Raw genomic sequence first — 27,127 nt, forward strand, 5'->3', positions numbered from 1 at the left:
GAGCTGTGCTGTATTTTGAATACAAGTAATTAAAATACCTGCATTTAAAATGTATATAACCTATCAATTAACAATTATATTCAAGTAAAAAAAAAAAAAAATTCCAGTGCACCGCTGCTTACCTTTGTGCCACCTCTGCAGATTGTGCATCTGTATTATGAATGGGGTCTGCAGAAAAAGGGGCCCCGGGTCCAGGGGATTGCTGGGAGGTCATTTTAAAGACCTAAAATAGTGTTAAGAGTTGTACATTAATTATAGTGTTGGATAAAAAGATATAATTGTTTAATCAAAATAATAAGCTCAACTTTTGAACAGTAGTCTACAATGGGCGCAGACTTCGTGCGGCTAAACAAACACATACATTCGGTACAGGTGCAGAACTTACCGTATCGCTGGTTTATCCCTTCTTGTCTGTCTTCCTCGTTGTGCATATAATATTATATTAATATAATAAGTAATATAATATCTCACTCTGTAAAACTCTCTCACTGTTGGCGGGAGCGCTGACAATCGTCAATATGGCGCTGACATGTTTAGGGAAGTGAAGTTAACATAAGCCCCGCCCCTGTGATGTCCGACGCCCCGCCCCTGTGATGTCCGACGCCCCGCCCCCTTCCGCGGTGCTGCAGCGAGGACCTTCTCGATTGTCACGAGCATAGACATCATGTCACAAGTTCTTTTAGACAACGTTTGGCCAAAAATGATAAGTAAAGTCATATAGAAAAACAGTTACATCTTACATTTACGGGTAACAAAAGTTAAACTGTCAATCCCAGCCATTTTAGCTTGGCTGACTTGGCGTATGTCAAGCTATGATGCTAATTAATGTTGGTTTATATTAATTCTCAGCAATGCTGTGCAAACATCTTCATTTCCGGTGTCATGTACCCACAGACAAGTTTTCTGGACAGCACTTTAATATCTTCTGTTTTTCTGTTCATTTTTTCTTTATGTTATGTTTGTTTAGATGCCTTATTTCTGTCTATGTCCTATGTTGTGTTCTCTGTTCCTTTAAAATGACAAAGTGTTTTTGAATTGAATTAAATTGAGGAAAGGTTTATTTGTATGGTACATTTCATTTAATTGATGCTTTCACGTCAAAAGTTGTCCAAAACCATCCAAACGAACAAACTGATATCCAGGGCCATTTCCATCTTTTTGATGACCTGAGCAAAACTGTTTGGGGACCTCTATGTAGTAACTTTAAAAAATATATATATATTTTTTAATTTAATTTAGTTTAATTTAAACAAATGGCAAGTATACAGCAAACAAAAGAATGAGGTATACAACTCTAATACCTACAGACAGCCAGGAGTGCTAATTAGACAAACACATGCAAAATATTACATATATAAATTGTTCGCAGGGCCTTTTTGTTAGTAGAGACTGCTATTGATTAATATTTCCACATCGTAAGTGAAGAAAATGTGGTGCTTTATTAATTCATTTACATTTATGAACATTTAACCAAAAGAATTAGCAAATTTATAATAATAAAAAATAACCATTTAGTATCCTTTTTGGAGATTCTAAAAAACAAAAACAAAATAAAACATTTTCCCATTGTAATGAAAAATACGTCAAAATATGGTTATTGATAAATCCGCTAAACTCCTTCCAGAACTTATGTGTGAAAGGACCCAAAAAGATGTATCATTGTTTCTGGACGGTCACCACAAAAATCGCAATTAGTCTAATTTATCATATTGTTAAGCTTATAGCAGCCATATTGGCAAACCTTAGCAAGTGTATCTGTCTGTTCCCTTGTTCTGTCACTACGAACGCCTCCGTCTTGCAGGCTGCAGACAGATCCCATTCCAATTATTAACAAAATATTTGAGGAACAAAAAATAAACTTCACACCTGAAAGATTTTGGTTTCTGCATTCTCATACACCAGTTGCAGCTGTACAATTTTTATTTAGGAAATTAACAAAAAAAGAAAAACAATAAAATACCTTTTAATATTCAAATAACAAAGCAGTTTTGCAAAGTTCTGATTCAACATAAAACAAGTGATTCTCTACTTTTGGCTCCATTGCATAATGCAGACGATGCGCTGTATAACGTGTCGTTGCTGAGAAAGAGACCAAAAATTCTAACACTGTTTAAGTCAAATATCCAGGCAGCATAAGATTTATCAATGGAAAAAAAAAAGACAAACCTTAAGATTATGTATTAATGGAGGTGTAGAGGTTATGCATTCCGGTTAACAGCCCACGGGTTTTATGTTCAGTGGGTAGTAATACATTCTTAGGAACTTATTCATAACTCCAACTTGACCTCGTCGTCTGATTTGTTGCTTCTGCTGCTGCAAAAATATGGAGATCCTCTGACGACAAACCTCGACCTCGAGGTCTCGTCACTCGGCCCTCGATGGGATCGTGCCTCTCATTTTATTTAAAAATCAAGTTCCAATATTTTTCAAATAATCTCCACATCCCATCTTTGTTGTAGTTTATTTGGATCGAGTGTGTTGAGAATCACTTGGTTTTTGTCGTAGTGGTGGCCACCTGAAAGACAAGTGACTTGCAGTTAACGTACACACATCAGTACATTCTTATTGCCTATTTTAGGGTGAGGTCCTGCCCAATATTGTTCATGCCATTTAAAAGTTGATGATCTGTTTTAATTCTAAGTTTTGCATTAATCTGAGCAGCAGGATAACCGTAGTACTGCATATATGCAGAATCTTATTTACTTTTTGTTTTGCACAGAACTGTAACATCATTCAGTCCACAAGGTGTCACTAATTGACAGCGATGGAAACAGTCACTGTACATAAATGTCCCTGCTTCTCCAGGAAGTTCTTTGAATCATCATGGTTCAAGCAAAACATTGTTATTTTTTGCACAGAAGAGAATTAACTCCTCTAACAGGAGCTGGTAGACAGCTTTGACAGTTGACCCTAATGTTGCATGTCAGGTGTGGACACTCACCTTTGATTTCCAGGACGAGGTCAGCGGTGAGGGTGTAGCGGACGAAGCCTTCTGGCGTGATGCTCCAGAGGTGGATTTCTTCACTAGCTTCTGGTGTCAGCCCCACTCGGCTTCCTGCTATCGTGATGCTGCCACTGCGACTCAGACAGCACTCCTCCAGCAGCTGGACACAAGTTTAAATTAATTGAATTTTTTTTATCATTAAAGAGGCTTGTGCTTAATAATTCAAGGGTTACCCTTTGGAGGATAGTGATATTGGTTATGATTACAGAGAGTACTGATTACACTTGTTATTGAACTTGCGGAATAAGATGAAGGTCTGAGTATTATATTAAGTCTCAGTCTTTAATTATTAAATCTGGTCTCTCTTCAACTTCAGCTTTATTAAGATCAATCTAAGGCCTCGTTTTTTTTATTTAATTTAAAAATTTTAGCACTGCTTTCAGTGAATGCTTGTCTCATTTGTAGCTCTGCTCAAACAATTCCCAGATGTTCAGCATCTGTTATCAGTGTAAAGATGGCTCTCGTACCTTGCAGTGCAGAAATCCGTTCCGGTAGTACCATATCTGCTCGACGCCGCCCGTCTCCTCTGTTTCTTGTATCCGCATCAGTTTGACATCATCCAAATCACCGGTCACCGACATGATCAGCCCCGTCTGTCTGTTTCGTAAACGGAAGTGCACTTGCTTCTGCACTCACAGACACACAAGAGCAGATGTTTAGCTTAAAAGAACAAGGATCGTGACCCTGGTTAGTGACACAAATCTTTTAGACGTCAACTCTAGAACTGATAGTAGATTGAGATGGGTCTGGTAGTAAAGGATAAATGCAGCCTTTGGAAGTGTTAAAATACACATCATCAGTATGCAGGAGTAAAGCACACCTGTAAAAGAGGGCGAAGAGATCCAATTTTCTTCCAGCTGCTGAACTCGTGCCAGTCAGAAACTTCACCGGGTTTCAGCAGAATCTGAGCACCTCGATAGTTTATTTCCTTGTATAATATCCACCTGAGAGGCAATAAAAGATAAAAAGGCAGTAAGGTGTCACGTGTCATTTATCACTTTGATCTAAATTTTCTCCAGGCCAAGATCTGCTGTGAATTTATGACTCTGGTTTGCTCCTTATTCTTTGTATTTATGTATTCTTCAACAATCTTTGTGGACATGCTCTTAGGACAGGAAGCTCATTCATTACTCAGCTTTCTTATATAAATAAGGAAATGAGATTTGGTCAGTTGATTATAAAACGCCCGAGACAACATAGAGACTAATTCACTCATTAACTCTGCCTTTCTGTCGTCAAAACACATTCTGGGAAAGGAGTATTTCTATGTTTGAGTCCAGGCGTCTTTGGTAAAAATAATCTTCTAAATGTCCGTTGAGCTCTGTGTTTGGGCAGTTTTGCCTTGGCACCAGATGCCGCTTTTTAACTGCAGCATAACAGCCCATTTTCCTTGCAGCAGGAATGTGCCACACCACAGACAGCTCTGCCTCACTGTAGTCCTTTATTTCCTCAGTGTGGGTTCACACCCACAGACTAAATCTTGCACATCAGCAGCAGGTTCCCATCCCTGATCTGTCACAGCTTCAGCGTGAGACTTGCTGACCCTGCACTCTGCAGAGAATATTTTTTAAACTAGAAAACATCAAGTCCAGCCTCACAACCTCAAACTTATTTGTCTGCACACTCATTTACAAAAAAGGCTCAAATAATTCATCTTCACATCCTTCCAGCATTGACAGACCTTATTTAACGGATCAGCAAATGTAAAAATAACCACTTGTTTAGAGCGACAGCCTTGATGTATACTTCTTTCATCACTGAAGTCTTTATTTTTAAAAACCTTGCTTTGTCTGCTGAGATTTAGCTGTGTTCCGTAACTGTTTGACTTATTTTTACAGTAATAACAGACTACATGAGAGAGGTTTATCATGTGTATATCAGGTATGTTAAAATCTGGGATTAAACTATATTCTTTTTTAAGATTTTTTGGGGGCTCTAGTGGCCCTTTATTCAAGTTGCAAACAGGAAGGGTGTAGAGAGAGAGGATGGGGATGACATGCAGCAAAGGTGCACAGGCCAGGATTGTACAGGACTGTAGCCTCAGTATATGAGCCGCTTGCTTAACCCACTGCGCCACCGAGCAGCCCGGGATTAAACTATATTCTTACGGATTTTGTGTAATTCAAACAGTATGACGTGTTTCCAACTTTGTAGGAGCAAAATATTTTAATTGAAAAATTCCTTCAGTCCTGATGAATGTCCCTGGACCTGTGAATTGAAAAATAAACTTCCCACAGTATCACCATACTGTACTGTTGGATGTTTTTCCTTCACAGCAGATACATGCTCCACATAGTGATACTATTCAGTGTCTGTTTTCTCAAGACAATGTACATTCTATGGTCCTATTGACTATGGTTTGGTGCAAGACAGTTTCAGAAAACAATCTGACTTAACAGATGATAAAAAAGAAAAACAACAACAACAGGGTGTAAAGATCTGCTGAAAGTCAACATTGTTCTTTTTCTTTTTCATGTTTTTATCCCACGCAGAAGAAAATGACTGGCAGCACTCTGGGTTTAGTTTGTCTTTCTACCAAAAACACAAACACGATGGAACCTGTCAAAGCTCCTTTGTTTGGAAGACGCGGCGATGGCTGATGACATTCCTGTAAGAGCTCTTTCAACTCTGCCTGAGTGTCTTCCTGAGCTTCCAGTTTTTAAAAGATTTTTTTTTGCAAACAGAAAATAAAACTTTATTTTACCGCAAGCCAACATATTAAAACTTTAATGTCCCTTATTCTTGATTAGGTTACATCAACTTCTGCAGTGGGCCGGCCAGATTAACAACTATCACCAAAACTATGAACAGGTTCAGTCAGTGCACGAGAGCTGTGGTAGCTGTGAACAACTAGATAGGTTTGAAGCTCAAGTCTGTTAGTTAAGAGATTTTAACTCATTTTTTCCCCTTCATGATCCTTTCAGACTCTGAGATCAACCAGTCAGCTGCTCTTGACCGTTCCCTTACTGAAACGCAGAGCCGATTGACCTTTTTCTGTTTCTTCCAAATTGTCGAACAGTCAAGCTTCTGTGGCTTTTCATCCAATTTGAGCACGTGGTTTTTATTTTAAGTTATTGTGCGTATATATACAGTATATATGAATCATATTATGTCATTTAGGTTTTATCATTTAATTTCACAATTGCTGTCCATGAATAATATTGTTGTACAGAATTGTGGTTCATTTAATAGACATTTTTGTTTGCTCTGTTTTTAAGTTTCTATGCTGTGTTAAATGTGCTAAAGAAATAAACAAATAAATATTTCCTCTTTTGCATTTTTTTTATTTTTTCTTAATTTTCTTTCCTCCATTTCTTCCGATATTTTTTAAACATTTTTAAATGTATTTCATGTCATTATAATCATTATTATTAAAAGTTTTATAACCAGATTTCAAACTTGGGGAAAGAAAATTACAGTAAAAATCTGAAATCATTTGCATCTTTTTTTGTTAATGTATTCACCATTTTTTGTGGACGTGTTTCTAATATTGGTTAAATGTGCAGAACTGACGGCAGGAGGTGAAGAAGAAGTTAAACTTTGTTTCCATTGGAAAATGAAATGTATTAAACCGCATCTTAACATGAATCTAACAACCCCTGTTTAGTTCTAATATTTGGGATATTTTAATGGATTAATATCTCATAGTAAAAAAAAAAAAAACAAGCTTAAAAGAAGACATTATAGAAGTAGCGCACTCACACTCCTCCTTCCACCAGCACAGACTGGACTCGACCACAACCACCAGCCAGCTGGAGATTGACTGATCCATCTGTGAGCAGCACTCTCTTCCCCCGCAGATCACATCGCTCAAAAAGAGTGATAGATGGCAGCGAAAACTCCTGTCCAGAAACAGAACATTAACAAACAGCGGAAGCTGCAGGTCATGCAGACTGAAACGGGTTGTTTCAAAGTTACCCTGGAAACAGGCCGCACTCTCACATCTGTGCTCCCTGGCATAATCACTGTCTTGTGGATGTAAAATATGGGTGGTTTTCTGAACTGACACATGCTGAGGCTGTGACTCATTAGATACTGGTTAATAAATTATAAATCTCTGCCTTGAGGCTATATAGTTTAATTTGCTACATGCCTGTATTAAATTATGAGATGCTTGCATGTAGAATTTCCATTATTATTGTATTATAATTAATACGGATACAAAATATGAATTAATTTCTAGGCAAGAGGACCTTGAGAAAAACAACCTGAGATTTGCATAACTGACAGTTTGGCTCTTAGATGAATATAAAAATGGTAAAAATGCCTTTGTGCTGCTGTAATCAGTTTTTGAGCTGGTAAATAAACCTCAGAAATCCACTTGAACTTTCTGATTCGACTTAATTGTCTTTGCTTTGCTGTTATTTTATCAAAATTGTTGTTCATTAGATTTGTTTTACTATTTCTTTAAAACCTTTTGTTTTCGACATATTTACAACATTTGAACTAAAAAAAAAAGTGCAATAATGCAATCTTGTGTCCAAGATCACAAAGAGTGGAGTCATACTTATCATCAACTACCCCACATTAAACTATCACCTTTTTATTTATGGTAGAGAGCTTATATCTAAAATCTAAAAGCTTTTTTTTTCTTGATTTGCATTTTTTTTCATGCAGGAATTATGTTTATGCTATGCTATGCTATGCTTATGGCTTATTTTAAAAGCAGCATTGCAACAAATTGGAAGGAAATATGATAAGCCTGTTAGGTGGAGTTCAAACTACTACATTTAGAGAGGTAGGTGGAGATAATATTAAACCAAAACACTCTGATGTTGTCTGAATTAAAATAAATCATGAAAACATTCAAATAATTGATACCAAACAAAAGGAAGCACTTATAGTCTATAGAAAACCAATTAAAATGTCTAAAATGCAATACATGACATCGATACATTATTTCTACGTATCTAAGAGCGTACTGTAACTAGCAATCTGTACCCTATTAAGTTCAAAAGTAGCCTTTCTAATACTGTATTTAAATACAATGTAATCCAAACTAAAAAGATATGGGAAAACCCGTTTGGGGAGTTTGAGATGAAAAAAAGCAACACGCAGTTTCTTTCTCCACATGACAACAGATATCAGAGTAGAGAGCTGCAGAGGCAAGAGATGAAAAATAGCGCTCACGTTATACAGTTCACTGTGAAAGGTAAAATCAAATGTAGTGTTTTGTAGCACACAGAAATGCATTGTGCATTTAAATGGGCTTTCAAAAGATTAGGCTGGCAACCTGCATAATGTTGGTGGGCAGAGGGGAGTTAGAAGAATGGACAAACAGACTTACAAAGCCAACAGTCTGCAGCGACTGGATGGATGAGCTGCCGCTGACACAGCCCATCGCTCTCAGATCTGGGTAGCTGCCCACTTCTAACACATACATCTTGCCTGTGAAGTCTCGGCCTTCAAATGCCAGCCAGCTGAAAATCATTTGCATAATGAGAAGAAAACACAACACAATTTAAAAACCAACACACACACACATACTGTACACACACACTAAGAACACAACTGAAAAAAAAACCCAACTATTTATAGAGTGAGTTTCCATTATTCTGGACATCAAATACCAGAGCTGACTGATTCATGAGGCGTTTAACAATTATGTTTCCTAAAGCATTTCATCATCTTACTTATTAACTGGTCTAAGCTAGCTAATGTGGTAACATGGACGTTGCATAAGAAGAACTGGAAGACAAGCCGCATATATCAACAGCTGCTCATAAACCCTGAGTCCTTACATGCTGATGCAAAATGTTTGGATTCATTGTTTGTGTCACAACTCACATCAACGACATTGCGATGTGTTCTCCCCAGGGTGTAGTATTACTCACCTTCCAGCAAGAACCTTGCAGGAGGCCACTGAAAAACCGTCATCCAGGGAGGTCACGCTGTCCTCCAGGATGAGGGCAGAGCCTTGGAGACCTGGATCAGAGAAAAGCTGCACCTAAGGCACACAGAGCAGGACAATAAGACTGAGTCATCAGCAAGTACCATCAGATAGCACACAGAGCCCAGTACAAAAAGATTAAATGAGATTAGTGTGCTGTGACTACCTACCTTGAACTTGGAGCTGTTCTCTAAATCATCCTGAAATTAAAAATAAGAATAACGACAATGATTTGCAGGAACTCACAAACGTGAAAGAAAAACCAGTAAAAATGTGTTCCTTTACATATTTCTGCCTTATGTAACTTAACATAATTCTTTGAGATTTGTCAGGTTTCAAGAAAAGCATTATAATGATGGAGTGGAGGCTTCATGATTCAATAAGATTTTTCATACATATTTATGGGAAGGGCTGGGAATGTCTTATATAGTAGAGTGAACAGCCTTACAGCACCTGCGGCTGTGCTACTTTATTATTTGTAATATTTCCCCAGTTCTTAAAACCACTATCCGAGTATATCCTGCGAGTCTCAGACCTGAAATCAACCAAATATTTCCCAGTAGTCTAAGGCTTCTAAAAAACAGTTATAAACCCCTTTCACCTCAAAGCTATTTTGTTATATCTGAAAGATTCAGCTGGTAACAGCTTGATAATTCTGAGGCCAGACTGCAAACCTTCGGTGATGTGAATAAAAGACACTGGAGGAATGTGAAGTGCAGCAAATCTTCTCATCCTTTTAACCACTCCAGAGTGAAATAATAAGAAGAACAAAAATGAATCCAGCTTAAACACCATTTTCACTCCTCTGTTTATTAACCGTTTCCTTAAAAAGTCCAATTAAGAAAGTCACAATATTTCATAAGGGTTAAAATAACGGTCTAAGAATCCTCGGCTGCAGGTTTACTCATCCACTTAGTGTAACACCTGGAAACCTTGTATTTGTATAATAAATAGTCAGACAGGGCCAGAACAGAGTGGGAGGGTGAAAGAGATCATGCATTATATATTTCTTTTAAATTCTTTGTTCTTGAATGTAATAAAACAGCTTCATATACATTATAACTTATTTGAAAACAGAAACAAATGGTGCATTTGAGTGCACTTTGAGCTGTCTGAACCTCACTTTTATGGCCAGAAAAAAAAAGAAACACAAAGAGGGTTGAAGAAGAGGAGTGCAAATACACTGCAGACAAGTGGACTGAGATAAAGTCAGGTAGACCAACACTTTAAGAGAGTTTCTTTCATAATTCCTTCATCAAAATGTTAGATCATATCTCCAGCAGAAAGTAATTACAGGGATAATAATATGACCCTCAAAGGCAAGACTTCTTCTCCTGTAGCAAATCCATAACTCTTGAGCTAAGGGTTCTCTCAGCTTTTCTGCTAGAAATCAGCTGCCAGAGAGGAAGACACATTACACCCTCTTAGGAGCGATAACCGCAGAAGACAGCGAAAAATCTGAGATTATAAATGTATCGAGGTTATAAAAGTATCTCTTGTCATGTTTCAGGGCAAAGTTGTGTTGACACAGAAGTGGTTTCCAGCCTGTGCAGAAAGAGGAGAGTTACTGTAGCGTGAACTCTCTTAAATCCTGCATCGCATCAAGTAAGAATATGTGCTCTTGTTCAGTGATTTCCGACTCTACCTTATGTCCATCCATCCATTATCTAAACCCGCTTATACCCATTCGGGGTCACGGGGATCTGCTGGAGCCTATCCCAGCCCTCTCAAGTACGGGGATAACATGCAAACTCCACACAGAAAGGCCCCTGCTGGGATTCAAACCAGGAACCTTTTTCTTCATCACAGTCTTCCTGGTAGGAATGGGCGATATTTTACCGTTCACGATATACCGTCAAAAAAATTCCTCACGATAAGAATTTGTCATCTCGCGGTAAAAATGATAAATTCCCGTTGATGATGTTTTTGTGTAAAGGCTGATTTTTGGAAGGAAGGAAGGAAGGGAGAAAACAAGGAAAGAAGGAAGGAAGGAAAGAAGGAAGGAAGGAAGGGAGAAAACAAGGAAAGAAGGAAGGAAGGAAAGAAGGAAGGAAGGAAGGAAGGAAGGGAGAAAACAAGGAAAGGAGGAAGGAAGGGAGAAAAGAGGAAGGGAAGAAGGAAGGAAAGAGCAGGAGGAAAGGAGGAAGGAAGGGAAAAAAGAAGGAAGGAAGGGAAGAAAGAAAGAAAGATAAATTCCCGTTGATGACAAACATGGCGGATCTGAGAGCGAGATAGATTTATAGTTACAAAGGTGGAGTTGAATTGGTATTTTTTTATCGTAATTTTTATCGTTATCGGGATAAATGCCAGAAATTATCGTGCTAAATTTTTTAGTCCATACCGCCCATCCCTACTTCCTGGTCACAAAACCGCTGCGACTGGCTTCCGATGTTGTACTATCATATTTACTGATTTCATCCCAAGTTTGAGGGATGTGACTTGTCCTGTGCAATACATTCCCTTGGTGAGTCATCGCAGGGCAACTAGGGGAAGTGAAAATTTAGCAAATGCTCCAGATTTCACAATCATCCATCATGTGAAGCTAGAATATGATTACAAGAAAGTAAAAGCCAGCAGTTGTTGTAGCAACCCAATGCAAAATATTAGAGTCACTGGACTGTCTGAGTAATAACCGGGCAAGTCTCACCACCAAAGCAAAACAGTGGGATTTCATGGTTTTCTCATGAGTCACAGCTCTTACCACGAGGACAGGCATCATGGAGCAGGCTCTGTGCTGCAGCGCCCCCCAGTCCTCTGGGCTTCCATACAGGCCTCGCTCCAGGACGTAGGACTCGCCGCAGAACCCCGGTTCTTCGAACATGACCCAGCTGAGAAAGAAAACCCGGAGGAGGAAGGAGCACAGTCACTTGGAAGTACCACAAACGACTTTTCTCTATTTTCATTTTATTTTAATGAGTGGAGAAAGAGTCTTTGATGTGACTCAGAAAAGAAAACCACAGGAATTCAATAGACATGGAGCACATTTATCATAAGTGCCAAAGACTTTTGGTCAGAATCCAAGTTGACAGTAGCCTCCCTCGAGACAGAGTGTCAACATTTACCATCTCTGCAAATGTCTTGGGCAGCTAAAAGAGTGTGTTTGTTGTATTTGTGGGCTGATTACGTGCAAGGATACAAACACTTCTCTCTCTCTCTCTTTCTCTCTCTCAGAGTCAAATTCAAAAACACGGAGCCAATCAGAGGCTCAGAGGAATGGCGCTGCAACAAGGGCGAGGCAGTGCAGCTTAATAGCAGGCTAGAAACACAGCAAGAATTTCAATGCTGTGAGAGTTCTGGCTCGTATAAAAAGGACACAATGTTCCAGTCCACGTTAATAACCGTTTGGTTAGTCTCTCCCTTGGGAAGCAGGAGTTAGGAAGGATTACATGTTCTGAATCTACTGATCTTTGTTTGCTTCTGGTGTGTTTACTTCTGCATTTTGTCATCTGGTCACAGCACAAACAAACCCGCACATGGAAACAGCAGAGCAACGCCGCGTGTCTCAGAAGAGATGAGGAGAAAACACTCTCGAGCACTTGGGCATCTGCTTCTGCCAGACACATCTACATGGATCTTACTAACCCGGCACGCTGCAGCAGGCCGGGAGGCGGCATGCTCCAACATCAACATACTCAGACAGGCAAATGAGGAGTGGCAGAATAAAACATTAGTGAACTACTTCATCTGTTTCGACTTGTCTGCATGGGTTTGGCCGCTTTTCCGGTACACCTGAGCAGCTGAAAATGTGTGCCAAACCCACGCCTCATTTCTCAGGAACCAGGTTCTCAACTAATCATCAAGTTAAACGGTAGAAACGTTTCTGGAAAGCCTCACTAAGGATCAGACTGTTTGGGATCTCTTAGATTAGATTGTTAGACGTAAAAGTGCTGTACATTCATCACCGCTCACACAACAGTCAAGATTACAGGGATGAGTTGATTCATGCCACTTACACGCCACTGATGACTTCCGCCGACTGCGTTTTCATGCCGTAGCCCGTGTCGTCCATGTTGATCACAGGCACCCTGAGGTCAATGTTCACTCCCAGCTTGTCAAAATCTCTGTCACTAAACAATTTCACATGTGGAGACAGGAAATCCTGCAGCAGAAATAAAATCACAGCCGTGTCAGAAATCGCGTTTGTGATGATTCAGATGCAAAGAAGCCAATGATGCCTTTAGTGTGGGCTTTGCTTCTCAGAGGCTTCTGTCTGTCTGCTTGTGGAAGATGAAAAGTGTCCAGCATGTCACATTACACCAATAACACTTTTCAACATCTTTAACCACACGGGAAATTAGCTTTGAAGTTGGACTTTATTTGGTTGAAATTATATCATCAAGGACATGATGTGCATGTTCCCCATCACTGTCAAACTATTTTCTGTTATTCTGGGTAAACACATCTGTTTTTTATTAACAATTGCTTTGAGATTTCTTTCATAAGTGATTCTACCGAAGATGGTGTAATTTTATGAAATATTGAATATGAACAGACAGAAAAGAACTGTTTTATTGTTTTTTTTTTTGTTTTTTTTTTTAACTATATTTGTCTATGAAAAACTTGAGCCATGGATGGTAATATTGTATTTTTCTGTAACAAAACAGTTGAATATTTATGTTTTATTCCACCCAGTCAATAGCCACACGCTGAGGAAATTCAATACAGTGATATTTGACGGTGATTATAAGAGTCGAGCTCCTCTTTCATGCCACTTCCAGAAGTTTGCTGATGAATCAGGGGCCTTTCAGTAGACAGTGATGAAGACAAGTTGGAGCTTGCTGATTAGTTTTACATCCTTTCGACACCTGAACATTAATCGTCTTCTTCAGAGTCTCTTTGTTTACATTTAAAGGCTGTAAAACGAATCAACGAGCTTAAGTCCTCTTTTATTTAGTCATTTTTGTAGACTTGAATCTTGCATTTAGAGATAAGCAACTATAGTTATAGTTATAAACTCTGTTTATCACACACTGGTATATGTCAAGCTACTTTGGTTCAACAAAGGTGTGAGAAGGGTTTGCACGTTTGTCTGGGACTCACAGAAAGTACAGGTCTCAACGACAGCAGCTCTGAGCCTCCCCAGTCGCTGCAGTCCAGGTACTCCCCTTCCTCCAGGATGTACTGCTGGCCCTCAAACCCAGGCTGGCTGTAACCCACCCACCTGGAAGAGGAAACAGTTGCTGCTTAGAGCTGCACTTGAAGAACCGGATTACAGAAAAACCTCAGGGCAGTTTCTGTATTCCTGGGGAAAGTTTGCCCACACCTAAGGTAACCACTTAACTTGATCCAGTACAAAGAAAAAGAGGAAGACTCACAATCCTCCAGTGATCCTTAAAGAAGCCACGGACTTCAGTTTTTTTGCATCTGCATTTTCTCCATCTGCATCTATGCCTTCTACACCCTCGCAAAAGCGGAAAACCTCGCTGTCGATTTGCACACAGGAACCCTCAAAGCCAGGCCTCTCGTACAACTGAGCCTGTATGGGACAGAGGACAAGGCCCAGATAGATGTTTATATAAACAAACATACCATTCAGCAAACGCAATCTTTCCATGATTGAATAATAACACTTTATTAGGAATATGAAGCAGGCTTATTTATGTTTTACTCTGTTACGACTATCCTGCTGCATTACCACACAGCCACCAATAACATGTAAAACATATCAGAAATATTTATCCTCAATAAACCTCACTACTGAGATACAGTTCTTTGTGGCTGCTTCGGAAATTCCCTACATTATATCTATTTTTAGTTGAACCCCCCCCCCACACACACACACACACACACACACACACACACACACACACACACACACACTCACACACACACACAACTATTAGGGACTGTTACAACCAAAAACGTAATAACTGCCAATAATGTAATAGTTTTGGCCATTTCAAATGTAATAAAGCCAATAGTGTAATAATGTGCCAATAATGTAATAAAACTTTTGAGTCAATAATGTAATAACTTTTTGCCGATAATGTAATAATTTTGTAATAATTTTTTAATACCAGGCCAATAACGTAATAACCAGCCAATAATGTAATGCCTTATTACATTATCGGCAAAAAGTTATTACGTTATTGGCTCAAAGGTTTTATTACATTATTGGCAAATTATTACACTATTGGCCTTATTACATTTGAAATGGCCAAAATTATTACGTTATTGGCAATTATTACGTTATTGGCCATTATTACGTTTTTGGTTGTAACAGGGACCAAGGAAAGCTAAATAATAAACTAACAGACTTTTAAGAAAAATAAAGAAAAGTTTTCTTCACAAACAGTGCTCACTTATTCTATAAATTTATAACACATGGATTCAAAAATAGAATCGACATTTAAAAACTGGGCTTCACTTACCTCGACATCATTGGAATTTTCCACTTTGAAGCCACCCTAGAACAGAAACATCAAAATCCTTTGTTATTTACATCTTTAATAAGATATTTACGGTAAAAAGCCCGTGCACAGTTCCACAAGTAGTTTCACATTTTTTAAGTCTACAATAACTGTGCGAAACAGTTATAAAACAGAAAACGAAAACAAGACTGAATGGAACGCATAAATATAATCCTCCGTGACACTGACTGGCTTTGTTCAGGCTGGCAAACGGGAGGGTGTGGAAGAAAACCATCAAATGGCTAATTAGCCTAACAAACAATCTTTTCATGCTTTTGTGTGGCATGAGAACTCTGACTCCATCGCATGAGAGCAGTTTCTAGTTGAATCCAGCAGACACTTACAGTGGATGGGGAATGCCATTAGATCTGCTGGATTTCTGTCATAAACTGCAGGACAGATGACAAAGTTAGTTGGACGATGACTTTTAAAGGAAGAGTGAGGTCCTAAGTTTTTCCAAAAGGGTGTATAAAGGGGTGTAACACATATAATGAATGTAAGGTAACAGTATTTTCCAACCCAGAACAGTTTTTCATCAGGTGCCCCATCTGGTGCAAATATAAATACATCTCATACCCTTCTCACCCCTGACTTGGTCAAGTGAGCTGGGTTTTGATGGGGATCACTGAAGGGGGGAGGGAGGAGCTAGCACTACCATATTTTGTTGATCTTTTGTTTTAAATAGCAACATATGTCACATCATCCAGAAATTCCTTACCCTGCCTTTAAATTTGGGTCAGGTGACGGCTGGAGAATTGGCCAGAACCAGATGTGTTTTTAAAGTATATCCTCTTGCTTTTCACCTCCATTAAAAAACCTCCAGAATCACAGGTCCAGAGCATGTGACGATATGAAAAATACTAGAAGCTCGGGGGCTGTAAGTGTGATACAATCCCTTCTATGTCACCACACGTTGCAGACAGTGAGGCCAACTGTAAGCCAGGAATGAACAGGCCTTTCTTCATATTTTGTTCTTGTGATGAGTTATCAAAGAATATGAACGAAAGGACAGTTACGTGTTCAACAGAAATAAGGCCACAGCTGCTCAATTTATTCTGTTCATTCTATCCACTCAGTTTTTGCCACTGAGGAGATGCCACACTGATATTAAGTTTACTTCTTGAGTCTTTTATTAACTGTATAATCATACAGACTTTCTTTTGTTTGGGGCGTGTTCTAGGTCATTAGGCTCGTTCACATTACCAATGCAATGTGCCGGCTAATGGAACTAATGCTCGGCAGCTACGTGCTTGTCTACAGTACCGGCTCTCACCCACACTCACAATGTGTGGAACTTTCACAGACACAAGGAGGAAATCTAGCTGACTGACAGAAAGAGCAATCAATAGTTTTATTTGGCCGCATGTTTTGTTTTCTTTGTTTACAGCGCTGCAGCTTCCATGGATAATAGGTGTTTTTATACTTATCTAAGAACACTTATTTGGTTATTCATTTTTGGAATTCAAATACAATTTCAATCAATAACACACAAAAAATGGTTCCTGAAAGGATGTGGGGAGTTCATATTTTTGCTAACTAATACATATACAGGGGACATGCTACATTACTGAAAGAGAAATAAAAAGTAGATATATATTAGGTTTTCACAAATCCTTTTAGTGCTCATCCGACTACCAGCGAGCTGTGCTACTGACTGATGTCTAAAATTCTGCACTGGTCAGTTAGAAGGCTCTACGACTAAAGGACGCTCAAATTGAGAATTGAGAGGAAGGGGTTGGTGCGCCAGAAGGAAGGTGATCGAAGCAATGATGAGTCTTTGTCCAGGTGCCAGAAATGCCTGTGTTAAATTCTTTTGAACTATAGGAATACAGAGATATTTCTTTTGACACATCTGTAATGTGGTCTGAGTGGTGTGATATACCACACCACTCACAGACCCTTGAAGAGAAAACAAGAAAGAACAGAATGCCTAAGACATGAGCCTCTATCACCCCAGGCACCTTAGAATCAAATAGAAAAGCAATTAATACATTACGTATGCCAGTACCACCACTACTGTATATAAATGAAAATTTTATGATGGTTTTAGACAAAAATCAGGGGGTTAAAGAAGTTACATCATCTGCGTAAATCCAACAGGGAAATCCAAGCGTATGACCGTCTTGGAGCACACCACACCATAGAGAGTGAAGGAGCAGCAAATGAACCATCTGAAATGTACACCAGACGATGCACAGAAACATGTACCATTTTAAGAGGTCGAAGAGATCCCACGAAGGGCGAGGGGAAGCCCCAGGTCTCTGGAAAAGGGTAAACTCCCGTTTCCAGCACAGACACCATCCCCTGGAAACCTGGATCGCTGAACAGCAGCCACCTGAAGTCAAGAAGACAAAAAACACTGTTTGAACGTTTATTTATCATAATTAAAAAACGTATAAATGGCTAACTATAACAGCATGGGTTTGAAAATCCCTGTCACTTTGTTAGTTTTATTTTTCAAAAGTGTTGGGATGGAATTTGCATATAAGAGAATAAACTCATACATTTTTGTTTTTATGCAGGAGCTGTTTCTTTCGTAATATAAAGAGGGATTTTAATGCACCACATTGAAAATAGTGTAGGTTATATTTCGTCCCTTTAATTGGGTTTAATTCTTTTATTATACCTACAGCAGGGAATAAAAGTGTGTTATTATAGAGTAAAATATCTGGGGAATTCATATTTCACTTCAAGGCTTTCTTCCCTCATCATTGTTAGCGTGGGCAGTCTCTGTTGGAACGGCAGCTCTACCTCTGGCATTTTCAAGGCATTATGTAGCGCCACACAATACCTCATACCGATGACCAGATGTGTGCTTCTGGCAGTAAAAGCAAGCCCACCTCTTTCAACCAGTGCTGAAGAAAAGATACCTTACAGCCAACCTTACAGTGCTAAAAGATATAAAATAAGAGAACCGAGTGAGTCAGTTCCCTCTGTAAAGTCAACAGAAAGCTGCATCTGCTGAACAGTCTCCACTCGTCGTTGAGCAATCACAGCAGCAGGAGCGGCTGAAGTAGAATTAGACCTAATTATCCGCAGAGCGGAGCTGCCATCGAACAGCCATCGGTTTGTCTGTTTATTTCAGAGGAGTCTGAAGTAATGTGCAAAGTGAAAAGTGTCCCCGACAGGTGCCAGGATAAAGCCACAAAAGCAGCCCAGGGGGGAGAAAATGTATGAAGCCGTTCATTTCCTTGTGGGGCAAAGCACGAAATGTCCTAAATGCCAACAGTTCTCGTGTACGAAAACATTTCCTCCGCCCTTGTGTCTGCTTCTCAGTTTCCACCTCCACCTCTGCGCCCTTCGTGTCTGACATGCAACAGCATGACAGACATTCCCAACCATGCAAATGAGGGAAAATGAAAACAAAGGTAAACACAAAGTAAAAAGTTAATGATCAGTATATGTCAGTTTATTTTTTTTGCAGCAGCAGCTCTGCACTCAGCACAGCAGGGAAGATTTCCACCAGTCCCTGCAACTCTGTCAAGTCGACCAGTAAAAAAAAATCTAAATGAGAAGTGTGTCATTACCTGCAAGGCACACATTTGTTGTCTTTTATTGCTTAAGCATTTTCTCGCTGCATTGTATCGCTTACCTTAACTCAACATTTTTTTGTTTTGTTTTCCAACGATAGCAGCAGCTCCTCTTCTTCTGGTTGATCAGCTGATTATTATCGCAGGGTGTGTGATTCATGTGACCCAGCAATAAATGTGCTGCGTATCTATCGCACTCGTGAAGGTGTTACTACCTCTCAATTTTCAGTTTCTGGGCACATCTTGGAGTAAACATACCTACGTCTTCAAGAACAGACCTTACATCTGCTCTGCAGAGAGCGATAAAGAAAGGCCGTGAGTAAATCTTTACTCTCAGTTTATTGCTCCTGCAGTCATAATGCATGTTTGTGGTTTTGCAGTGTGCGCCCGCAGATATGTGAAACTATTTGCAATCATTGTTTGTTGTCAGCTCAGAGTAATGGTTGTGCAAGACCTCTGCAGAGATGCTGTTGATGCGCATACAAATGGGAGTTTTATCCACCCTATCAATCCTCTGCAGTGTTATATGTTACCTTTTAGTTTCAACGCAGATCGTTTGGAAGCTCGATTGATGTGATACTAAGATAAATACCTGATAGCTGCCACTTGTCCAGGTACTATCAGTAATGGAAATACATTATATTGTTTGGAACCAGGCTGTGCTGTGTTTTGCAGTAAACAAAAATAAAAAAAAACATACTTACACCCCAGAATGCACTTGTATGGAGGCAGTATTGAGAGGGACGCCAAATGATCCTGTCTCTATAGTGTCATCATGGTATGGTGTTACTCTGCCATGACCCTCTGGTTCAGAAAACAGATCGATACGGGGGATGCTGTAATCCTACAGGGTGGGAAACAAATGCAGCACATATCTCATACGTTACACACCAGCCCAACAACAATAACAGCCCAATTCAATAAACTAATTTCAGATGCAGCGAGAGGTAAAAATGGTGTCGATATCAAATGCAGGGAGAGGCAAAGGTAGTTAATTAGCACTCTCACCATGACAACAAGTCGAATGGAGCCAATTATCATGGGTGAACTGTTGGCTGGGTTGGTTTCAGGTCCAGTTTCTGCCCACATGTTTTCCAACTCAGTGGCCCCCTCCTCCAAGGCGATGGTGCGGCCCTGAAAGTCAGGCTTCTCGTAGAGCACCCAGCTGCATTGTACAAACAGTTGTAATCAAACAGTAGAAAGACATGGGCATTAAATATAAAAAAGAAAGGGTGAAACACATTTAAGATGGTCCCTTGAGCTGGAAATAAATGCATGAACCAGTTTCTCTAAAATCTTCGCTGAACATGTGACTTTTATTTCTTGCATTTAGTTCTTTCTTAGAGGTGAGAAAACTCTTGCATCAAAGTGCCTGCTGAACGTTACATCTGAATGTATTTCTCTCGTTTGTCTTTCAACCTTGCTTTTAATGTACACATTTTTTTGGTTTTTAGTTAACTGAAGAAAACTACACTGCATCAACCACTTCACTTATTCTTCAGTTGTTGCACATTTACCCAAAAACATACAGACGTAATCAATGATGTAACTGTCCTATTAGCTATTTTTGGAGGGCACCATTGTTCTGTGGAGATGTTTCCTGAATGTCAAAAGCACCAATGCGAGGATGCACAAATAAGAAAGAAGCATTCAACAGAGCTGCCACAGGGCTATTTTACAAAAGGACTAGTCATAAACCCAGAACAGAAAAAAGCAAGCTTGATCTGGTTTACTTAATGCATTCTTATTTTTTTTGCTAATGGGAGTTTGCAATGATGGAACCCACATCAAAATAAAATGTATCTGAAGTTTTAAAAGAGGGAAAACACAATGTTAGACAATACTGTACCTATTGAATGAATATACGTCCAAAAAACATACATTGACTAACTACAAGGGTTTAAAAATTGCAAGGATTTCGCAAGTTGGAAACTCGCTAAGGGGAAAAAGGACATAAATGGGAATAAACTGGATATTTGAAAAACTGTACGTTAGTCTATATTAAAGAATGTAAATTTATTTGGAAAGAAACTTTATCATAGTTAAAAACAACCAAATTTAAAGGCAATGAAGTTAAATTTCAACTTTGTAAACATCATATGCTCAAATCATCGTATTATAAATACAAATGGTTGATTTTAATTCATCTGTTAACAGATGTTAACATAATTCACCTTCCAATATGTCTTCATATTTGTAAACCTTTATCGTGAATTCTGCAGATGACAAAATGACCACCAAAGCCAAGGACGGCATCTAACTAATCAAATTTGGCGTTTTAATCCGTTTGCGTAATCTATTTCACAGTATTTATTCAGCATCAATAACTAATTATTGTAATAATTGTTAACAAAATGACCTGCTGTTTATGTTTGGAAATGCTTTTTCCTAACATTATTTCACCATTTGATTTAAACTGAATATTTCCAAAATGCCCCTGCTCAGCATCCCATGAAAAACTGTGAAAAAGTTCTGGCAAGTTTTCTGCCTGTTTGGAAGCCTACTAACTTTGAATTTATGGTCATTTGCGTCAATCAGCTGTGCACTTCGCCTCTAGGAATTTACAATGGCGAGATTTAGTGCAGGATAATAAAAAGAAAAAGTTAACTGCTTCATAACAAATTTACCTATCATAACTATCACTGCAATATACCTATTGGTTCCTGATTGGAGTTACAGCTGACTGAGTTAACAAGACACCAAAAACACTAAAGCCTGGCTGGTCTGCAGCTGGCGAGCTGCCAGAACACATCTCCAAGCTCATTCATGGGCCACTGGTTTTCTGACACAAAGCCACTAATAAATTCAACCAGGGCATCTTAAAAATCTTGGCTTATACAACCTTGTAAATAGCTTTCAGGCCACAAGGATGTTCAAACTTGATTTAAAGAAAACTAATTCCACAGAGAGATTTCAGAGAAAGTGCACAATTAGCAAAGATGGTAACTACACTTCAGCTATTTTGTTTAATTTGCCTTTTGAGGAGCCTTAACAACCAACACTGACCTCCCAAGGAAGCTGCACATTAATTACAACGACCCTTCACAACACATTGTGTTTGCATCATTAGGACATGCTGGCTGTGTGCTGATACTTACCAGCCTCTCACAACCTTCACAGATATGAGAGGGGAGAGCTGCAAGGACGAAGCATCTGCTACGTCCCTGTAAGTTTCATACGCTTGGCCATTGAACTGAGCTTTCTCAAATAACACCATCTGCATGGAGACATGAAGGGCAGTGTAAAAAGAAAAGAAAAAAAATCAACTCATTAAACTGGAGAAAAGAATGAAACTTTCATCATAAACTAGGATTCACTGAATGCTAAGAATGTAATATCTCTTTTTTTTGCTGAAGTTGGTGCATTCAGATGATTATCAATAGCAAATAGTTCATAGAGAAACACATTTATGAAAGCTAGCAGGATGCACAATTCAAAAAATGTTACAAAAAGTGAACAAAATGCATTCTTTTATCAGGTTTAAGAGGAAAGACCTCATAAGAATGTTTAAAATGTACTCTGAATTTCAATTTTAGACAGTGGCCTGATAAAACATAAGGTAGGAGTTAATTCATGAATGCTGATCAAAAGACTGTACCAGAGGAATATCTGGCTTGACTGTAACAGCTGTAATGAAGTTCTCCGATAATGAAGAACCACATTTTTTTGCAACGTGAACTCCATAATTGTAATTGTACTGAGCTGAGCTTTTTTTCTGTTTATATGCTCTGTTTACCCCCAGGAACATTATATGAAAAACAGATGTTTTCACAGAACAGAGAGCTGTCTGTTTCTCCATCTTGTTTCTATTGTGTCTGCTGTGCCTACTGTACCTTTCCCGGGCGTTTGTGAAATCCCTTGACGGTTGTTACCTGGAATGCAGAAGGACATAACTGAGATTATGACGAACACCGTGGGGCATGGCAAACATCTGAGAATGCAAAATATGCTGATCTGCATCAGTTTGTGCGGCAGCCCTGTGCCTCTGGATTATCCTGATCTTTTTCAGTTTACTTCCAGGGACGCACGGGTCTGTGTGGTGTAAACAGCTCGGATTTCATCCCAAAACACAGCACTGGGAAGCAAACCAGCCATATACAGGGTGTCTCAAACTTTAAACTCAGCTTGCCAGTTTGGGAGCAACTTGCAAACAGTCAAGTGAGTATTGCATTTCACATTTGATTTCATGAAGTATCTCATAAAGCACAAGACCAAACAAAATACCTGTGGCTTTCTTCACAATGAACCTCCAAAGAATTATTTCTAGCTAACATGCAAATGAGCGTGCACATGTGTACACTTTAGCTACAGACAAACAGAGCTTGTCTGAAACCAGTACTGCATTAAAATGAATAGGGAAGCTCTCCTACAAATTACAGTTTGGAGGAATAATTTGTTTCCATGAAAACCCAATGTGGTGCAGCTTTAAGGGAAACTGGGGATAAAAATAGTCTCCAGCTCACTTGCCAGTAAAGCAGCCTATCAACTATGCCAAAAGAAAAGAAGAAGAAGAAAAAACTTCCAAGCTCATACTTCTACTTCTAGGGAACATAATTACAATTTCCAACACTGAACTATAAAGTTACTTGTAGAAAAATAACGTAAAAAACACTTACAGTGTGTCTCAGTGTCTCCCGTGGCGGAATAGGAGGCTGTTTAAGGTCAGGAAGTGCAGCTTGTGTCGCTGCAGGAATCCCAGGAAAACGTGGAGTTACAACGTCAGGAGGCAACAGACTCGGTTTCACTAAATCTGCCTTAACTCCAGGCGCTAGGGTTGCCATTTCCCCGTCAAACTGAAGCGTAAACTGAAGAAAACAATGAGGAAGATCATTACATGTCTCTTTCTTTTGTAAGATAAATGCCTTTTGATTACTTTTATGTTTTTTTAGTTTCATTCATCCACTGATCGTGGTTTTTCAGTTCATAGCTTTTGCACTTACATTGAGAACATTTTCTTTTTAAAGAAGAGTAAAACTGACCTCTGGCTTGATTTGCTCCTGTCCTTGCGTGCTCTGAACTGGTAGCGCTGGATCTCGTGGGAGGTATTTCTCCAAATATTCAGGCAGCTTGATGTCGTTAAAAGAAGGAAGTGGAGGAACTGAGTCACTGACCACAGTCTCTGCAGCCTGGGCTTCCTCTGCGCTCCACTCGGCCACTGGCTCTTTGTTCACAGCAGTCTCGCTTGGAGGGGCCGTCTGGGGTGAAAGTAGGGGGCTGAGCTGCTGGGCTGAGTGAGACCAGACATTTTCTGAACCGGGGCTGTCACCCTCAGTTTGAACATTATTCCTTTTACTGCTGAAGTAGGAGGACGTGAGACTATTGAGGATACCACTCCTCTCCAGACGAGACTTCACTTTGCTTTGATCGTCTTTCTCTTCCTTGACATCCTCCGCTTCCTTGTTGGGGTTCTTGTCCTTCAGACCACTAAGCAGCAAGCTCCTGTCAGCTACACTAGCCCTGGCTACGAGCCCAGATTTCGTCTCGGTGCTGTGGCGTTTAGCCAAAATGCCAGAAGTTGTGTCCAAGGTAAACTGACTCTTCTTTCTCAGGCCGAACGTAAACTCCTCGGGGTCAAACGTCTTCTCGTGGCGGTCCTCTCTGATGGCCGGCATGACAAAGGGAGGCTGAGGTGGCCGAAGCAGGGTGTGCTTACGCGGTGGGAGGGAGAACGGGGCACACAGTTTCGTCACTCTCGCAACAAAGTCATCATCATCTAACTCTCCAGACGTGTCCAGGAGATTGTTCTCACTCCCAAATGATGTTAATTTGGCCTCCTGGACTTTAAACTTGTGTTTGGGAAGGTCTACATCCAGCCAGCTAGAGGGAGCATCTTGATGTTTCAATGAATCATCTTTGCTCAGTCTCTGTGGCAAATGGAGCTTATTCATGGTTGAAGTGGCCGATGTGCTCGGGATCAGATTATCCTCTGGTGCTTTAGAGCTTTGACTTGTCTTGCCACTAATCAGTCCCTTTCTGACTGAGAAGACCTGTGAGTCTGAGGCGTTATCACCATTGGCAATTGGTGAAAGTTGTTTAACTGCCAGACTTGACGTTTCACTCGTCTTCCCAACTTCTCTAACTTTGGAGCCAGAGGGGCTCTGAGGGTTTATTTCAGAGTCCTCGACTGAGAGGATGTTACCCGTGCTCTTTGTAGTTTTGATTTCCTCAGACCGTGTCTGACTAAGAGCTGGTTTCAGTAGTTCTCCTGAGATTTTACCTTTTGGGTGCACAGATTTGGCAGCAGGACTTTTTTTCCCAGTGTCCTCCTGCCCGACTTCAGCGCTCGCAGACGTACGGTCGCGTCTCAGAGGAGCTGCTTCAGAAGATGATTCCTTCTGTGCCTTAAGTGTAAAGTCAGTAAGCACGAGAGCAGCATCTTTTGAACTCAATCTCTCAGATGCTGGTACTGGTTTCTCTAAATTGGAGAGCTCAACTATAGCTCCATGTGCACATGAGTCATCCAGTGAATTCCCTGTTTTTTCCACAGAGGCAGAACCAGGCTGGGGCTCTGCTGCAGTCAACAGGGCCTCTCTTTCTTTTCCAGAGCTTTCTGTAGGCCGTCTTTGTGACTCAGGAGGCACATTTGCAGTTTTCCCTACCTTTTGATGCTCTTTATGACCCTCCGAGCTATTCACAATCTGACTGGCAGGTTGTGTCTGAAAGGGAAGGTGTGATGATGCGGCTGCCTTTTCTGCCAGCTGGCAGACTATTTCTGCCTGCTTGGCTTCTTCAACACCTCCCTCGTTACCTGAGATAACCTGCTCTCTGTTTGAAGCGCTGTTATTTGTTGTGCTTTTGCTTGAAAGAGATTTTCCTTCGTCTTTCTTCTCGATATAATTTGTTTTCTCTTTGCCTGCCATTTTTAATTTCTCCACATTTTCAGGAGGAGACTTCTCAATACTCTGTTGGACTGAGACAGCTGATGATGGGGAGGAGGCTGACGTTTCACTGCGGCCCTCTGAAGCCTTTTCTCTTTCAGATGTGATTGCAAGGCTGTGTTTCTCTGATTTTTCCTCCTTTCCGGGCAAAACAGCGGCCTTGTCAACCGTCTTCTTTGTTCCACGGCTACGAGCAGCAGTATCAGGTTCAACGTTGTTGATGGATGCTTCAGGTAATCCATCCTGTGTCCTGGGCAGCTCCTCAACATTATTTGTTTTCAGCAATGTATCCAGCACCTTCTTCTGCGTGTCTGATACCTCTGATTTCTTATTTAATGCATTCAGTTTGGGGTCGTTCGGCTTGTGTGATGTATCTCCTGGGTCTTTAGAAGATGGTAAAGACGCTTTGTCTGGAAGTTGTTTGGAGACAGAAAAAGTTTTCCTCACATCATCCACCTGATCTTGTATGACTGGCTTGTTTTGGGTGTTTGGACTCACAGGACTGCTTGTTTCTTTACCTTTCCTTTTTTTAGAGCGGGACCCTGTTCTGCTCGGGCCCTCGGAGTGGGGGCTTGTGGCGTTGCTGAGTTCAACCGAATCACCGGGATCTTTAGCCGTCTCAACACTGTGTGGTTTTGCAGTCTTATCTGCTGCTGTTGACACCTCCTTTCCCTTGGTTTTAGAGCCTGTTAGCTGTGTCTCTGAAGCGGAGATCTGTACCCCCACTGCAGAGGTATCCTGTCCGTCTGGTTTAGATGTTATCCCTGATTTAGTTTTTGTACGCATCTGCTCTCCGGTATCCAGTTTATCCCGATTATCCAGTTCTGACGGCTTTGATGCCGGAACTACCACAGCAGAAGTGGACTTTTGAGACGTCCCTGGCATTTGAGAGGTCCGTGGTTTAGCGTCCAACTGAGATGCCAAGAATTGTCTTGCCCTCTCCTTGATCGTCATCGGGTGGTCCTTCGCAGGCGACGAAGAGCTGGACCTGGTCGTGCTGCAGCGTTCGGCTGATCTTGACCTCTGCTCGGACAAAAGGAAGTCTGCTTTAACCCTTTCGGTGACTTTTCTGATCGGAGAGCCGTCGGCACTCCTCGGAGTTTGGAAAGCCTTGCTGTGGCCGCCATCCAACTGCTGAAAGAGGCTGATTTTATCGGCAATCCGGCCAAAAGTCACCTTGGAGCCGTCGGCGGCCTTCTTTGGGTCATGAGGTCTGTTTAGGGAAAGGAATGAATGTTTGGAATTTTAAAAAGAATTACACAATTTATGATAACAGCTTGGGAAAAAAAAACATGTACTGGCAAAAACAAAACATTAGTTTAATCTTTAAGTCTGACTGTGTAAAATCTCACTTATACTCAACAAGGCCAATCCTTACAGACAGCCCTGAACTTTGTATTATGACTCACACTCTT

The 27,127-nt window shown here is 40.2% G+C and overlaps 1 protein-coding gene across 1 annotated transcript in view; it reads right to left on the bottom strand.

Annotated features, from left to right (window-relative positions):
• Positions 1 to 1,123: 1,123 nt before the first annotated feature.
• crybg1a (crystallin beta-gamma domain containing 1a) overlaps positions 1,124 to 27,127 on the bottom strand; it is a 33,305-nt gene continuing 7,301 nt past the window's right edge. The window contains exons 3-22 of the mRNA XM_061707417.1: positions 23,814 to 26,925; positions 23,451 to 23,639; positions 22,668 to 22,706; positions 21,933 to 22,051; positions 19,843 to 19,999; positions 19,539 to 19,678; positions 17,513 to 17,639; positions 15,266 to 15,301; positions 14,210 to 14,370; positions 13,935 to 14,055; positions 12,848 to 12,993; positions 11,596 to 11,722; positions 9,065 to 9,094; positions 8,839 to 8,951; positions 8,292 to 8,424; positions 6,707 to 6,846; positions 3,825 to 3,948; positions 3,472 to 3,630; positions 2,942 to 3,104; positions 1,124 to 2,515 (exon numbers count right to left, since the gene is read on the bottom strand). Coding sequence (XP_061563401.1) covers positions 2,427 to 2,515; positions 2,942 to 3,104; positions 3,472 to 3,630; positions 3,825 to 3,948; positions 6,707 to 6,846; positions 8,292 to 8,424; positions 8,839 to 8,951; positions 9,065 to 9,094; positions 11,596 to 11,722; positions 12,848 to 12,993; positions 13,935 to 14,055; positions 14,210 to 14,370; positions 15,266 to 15,301; positions 17,513 to 17,639; positions 19,539 to 19,678; positions 19,843 to 19,999; positions 21,933 to 22,051; positions 22,668 to 22,706; positions 23,451 to 23,639; positions 23,814 to 26,925 — 5,425 coding nt within the window. The 3' untranslated portion in view covers positions 1,124 to 2,426. The remainder of the gene's footprint in view (positions 2,516 to 2,941; positions 3,105 to 3,471; positions 3,631 to 3,824; positions 3,949 to 6,706; positions 6,847 to 8,291; positions 8,425 to 8,838; positions 8,952 to 9,064; positions 9,095 to 11,595; positions 11,723 to 12,847; positions 12,994 to 13,934; positions 14,056 to 14,209; positions 14,371 to 15,265; positions 15,302 to 17,512; positions 17,640 to 19,538; positions 19,679 to 19,842; positions 20,000 to 21,932; positions 22,052 to 22,667; positions 22,707 to 23,450; positions 23,640 to 23,813; positions 26,926 to 27,127) is intronic.

Source organism: Cololabis saira, chromosome 18, assembly GCF_033807715.1.
Source record: "Cololabis saira isolate AMF1-May2022 chromosome 18, fColSai1.1, whole genome shotgun sequence".
NCBI lineage: Eukaryota > Metazoa > Chordata > Actinopteri > Beloniformes > Belonidae > Cololabis > Cololabis saira.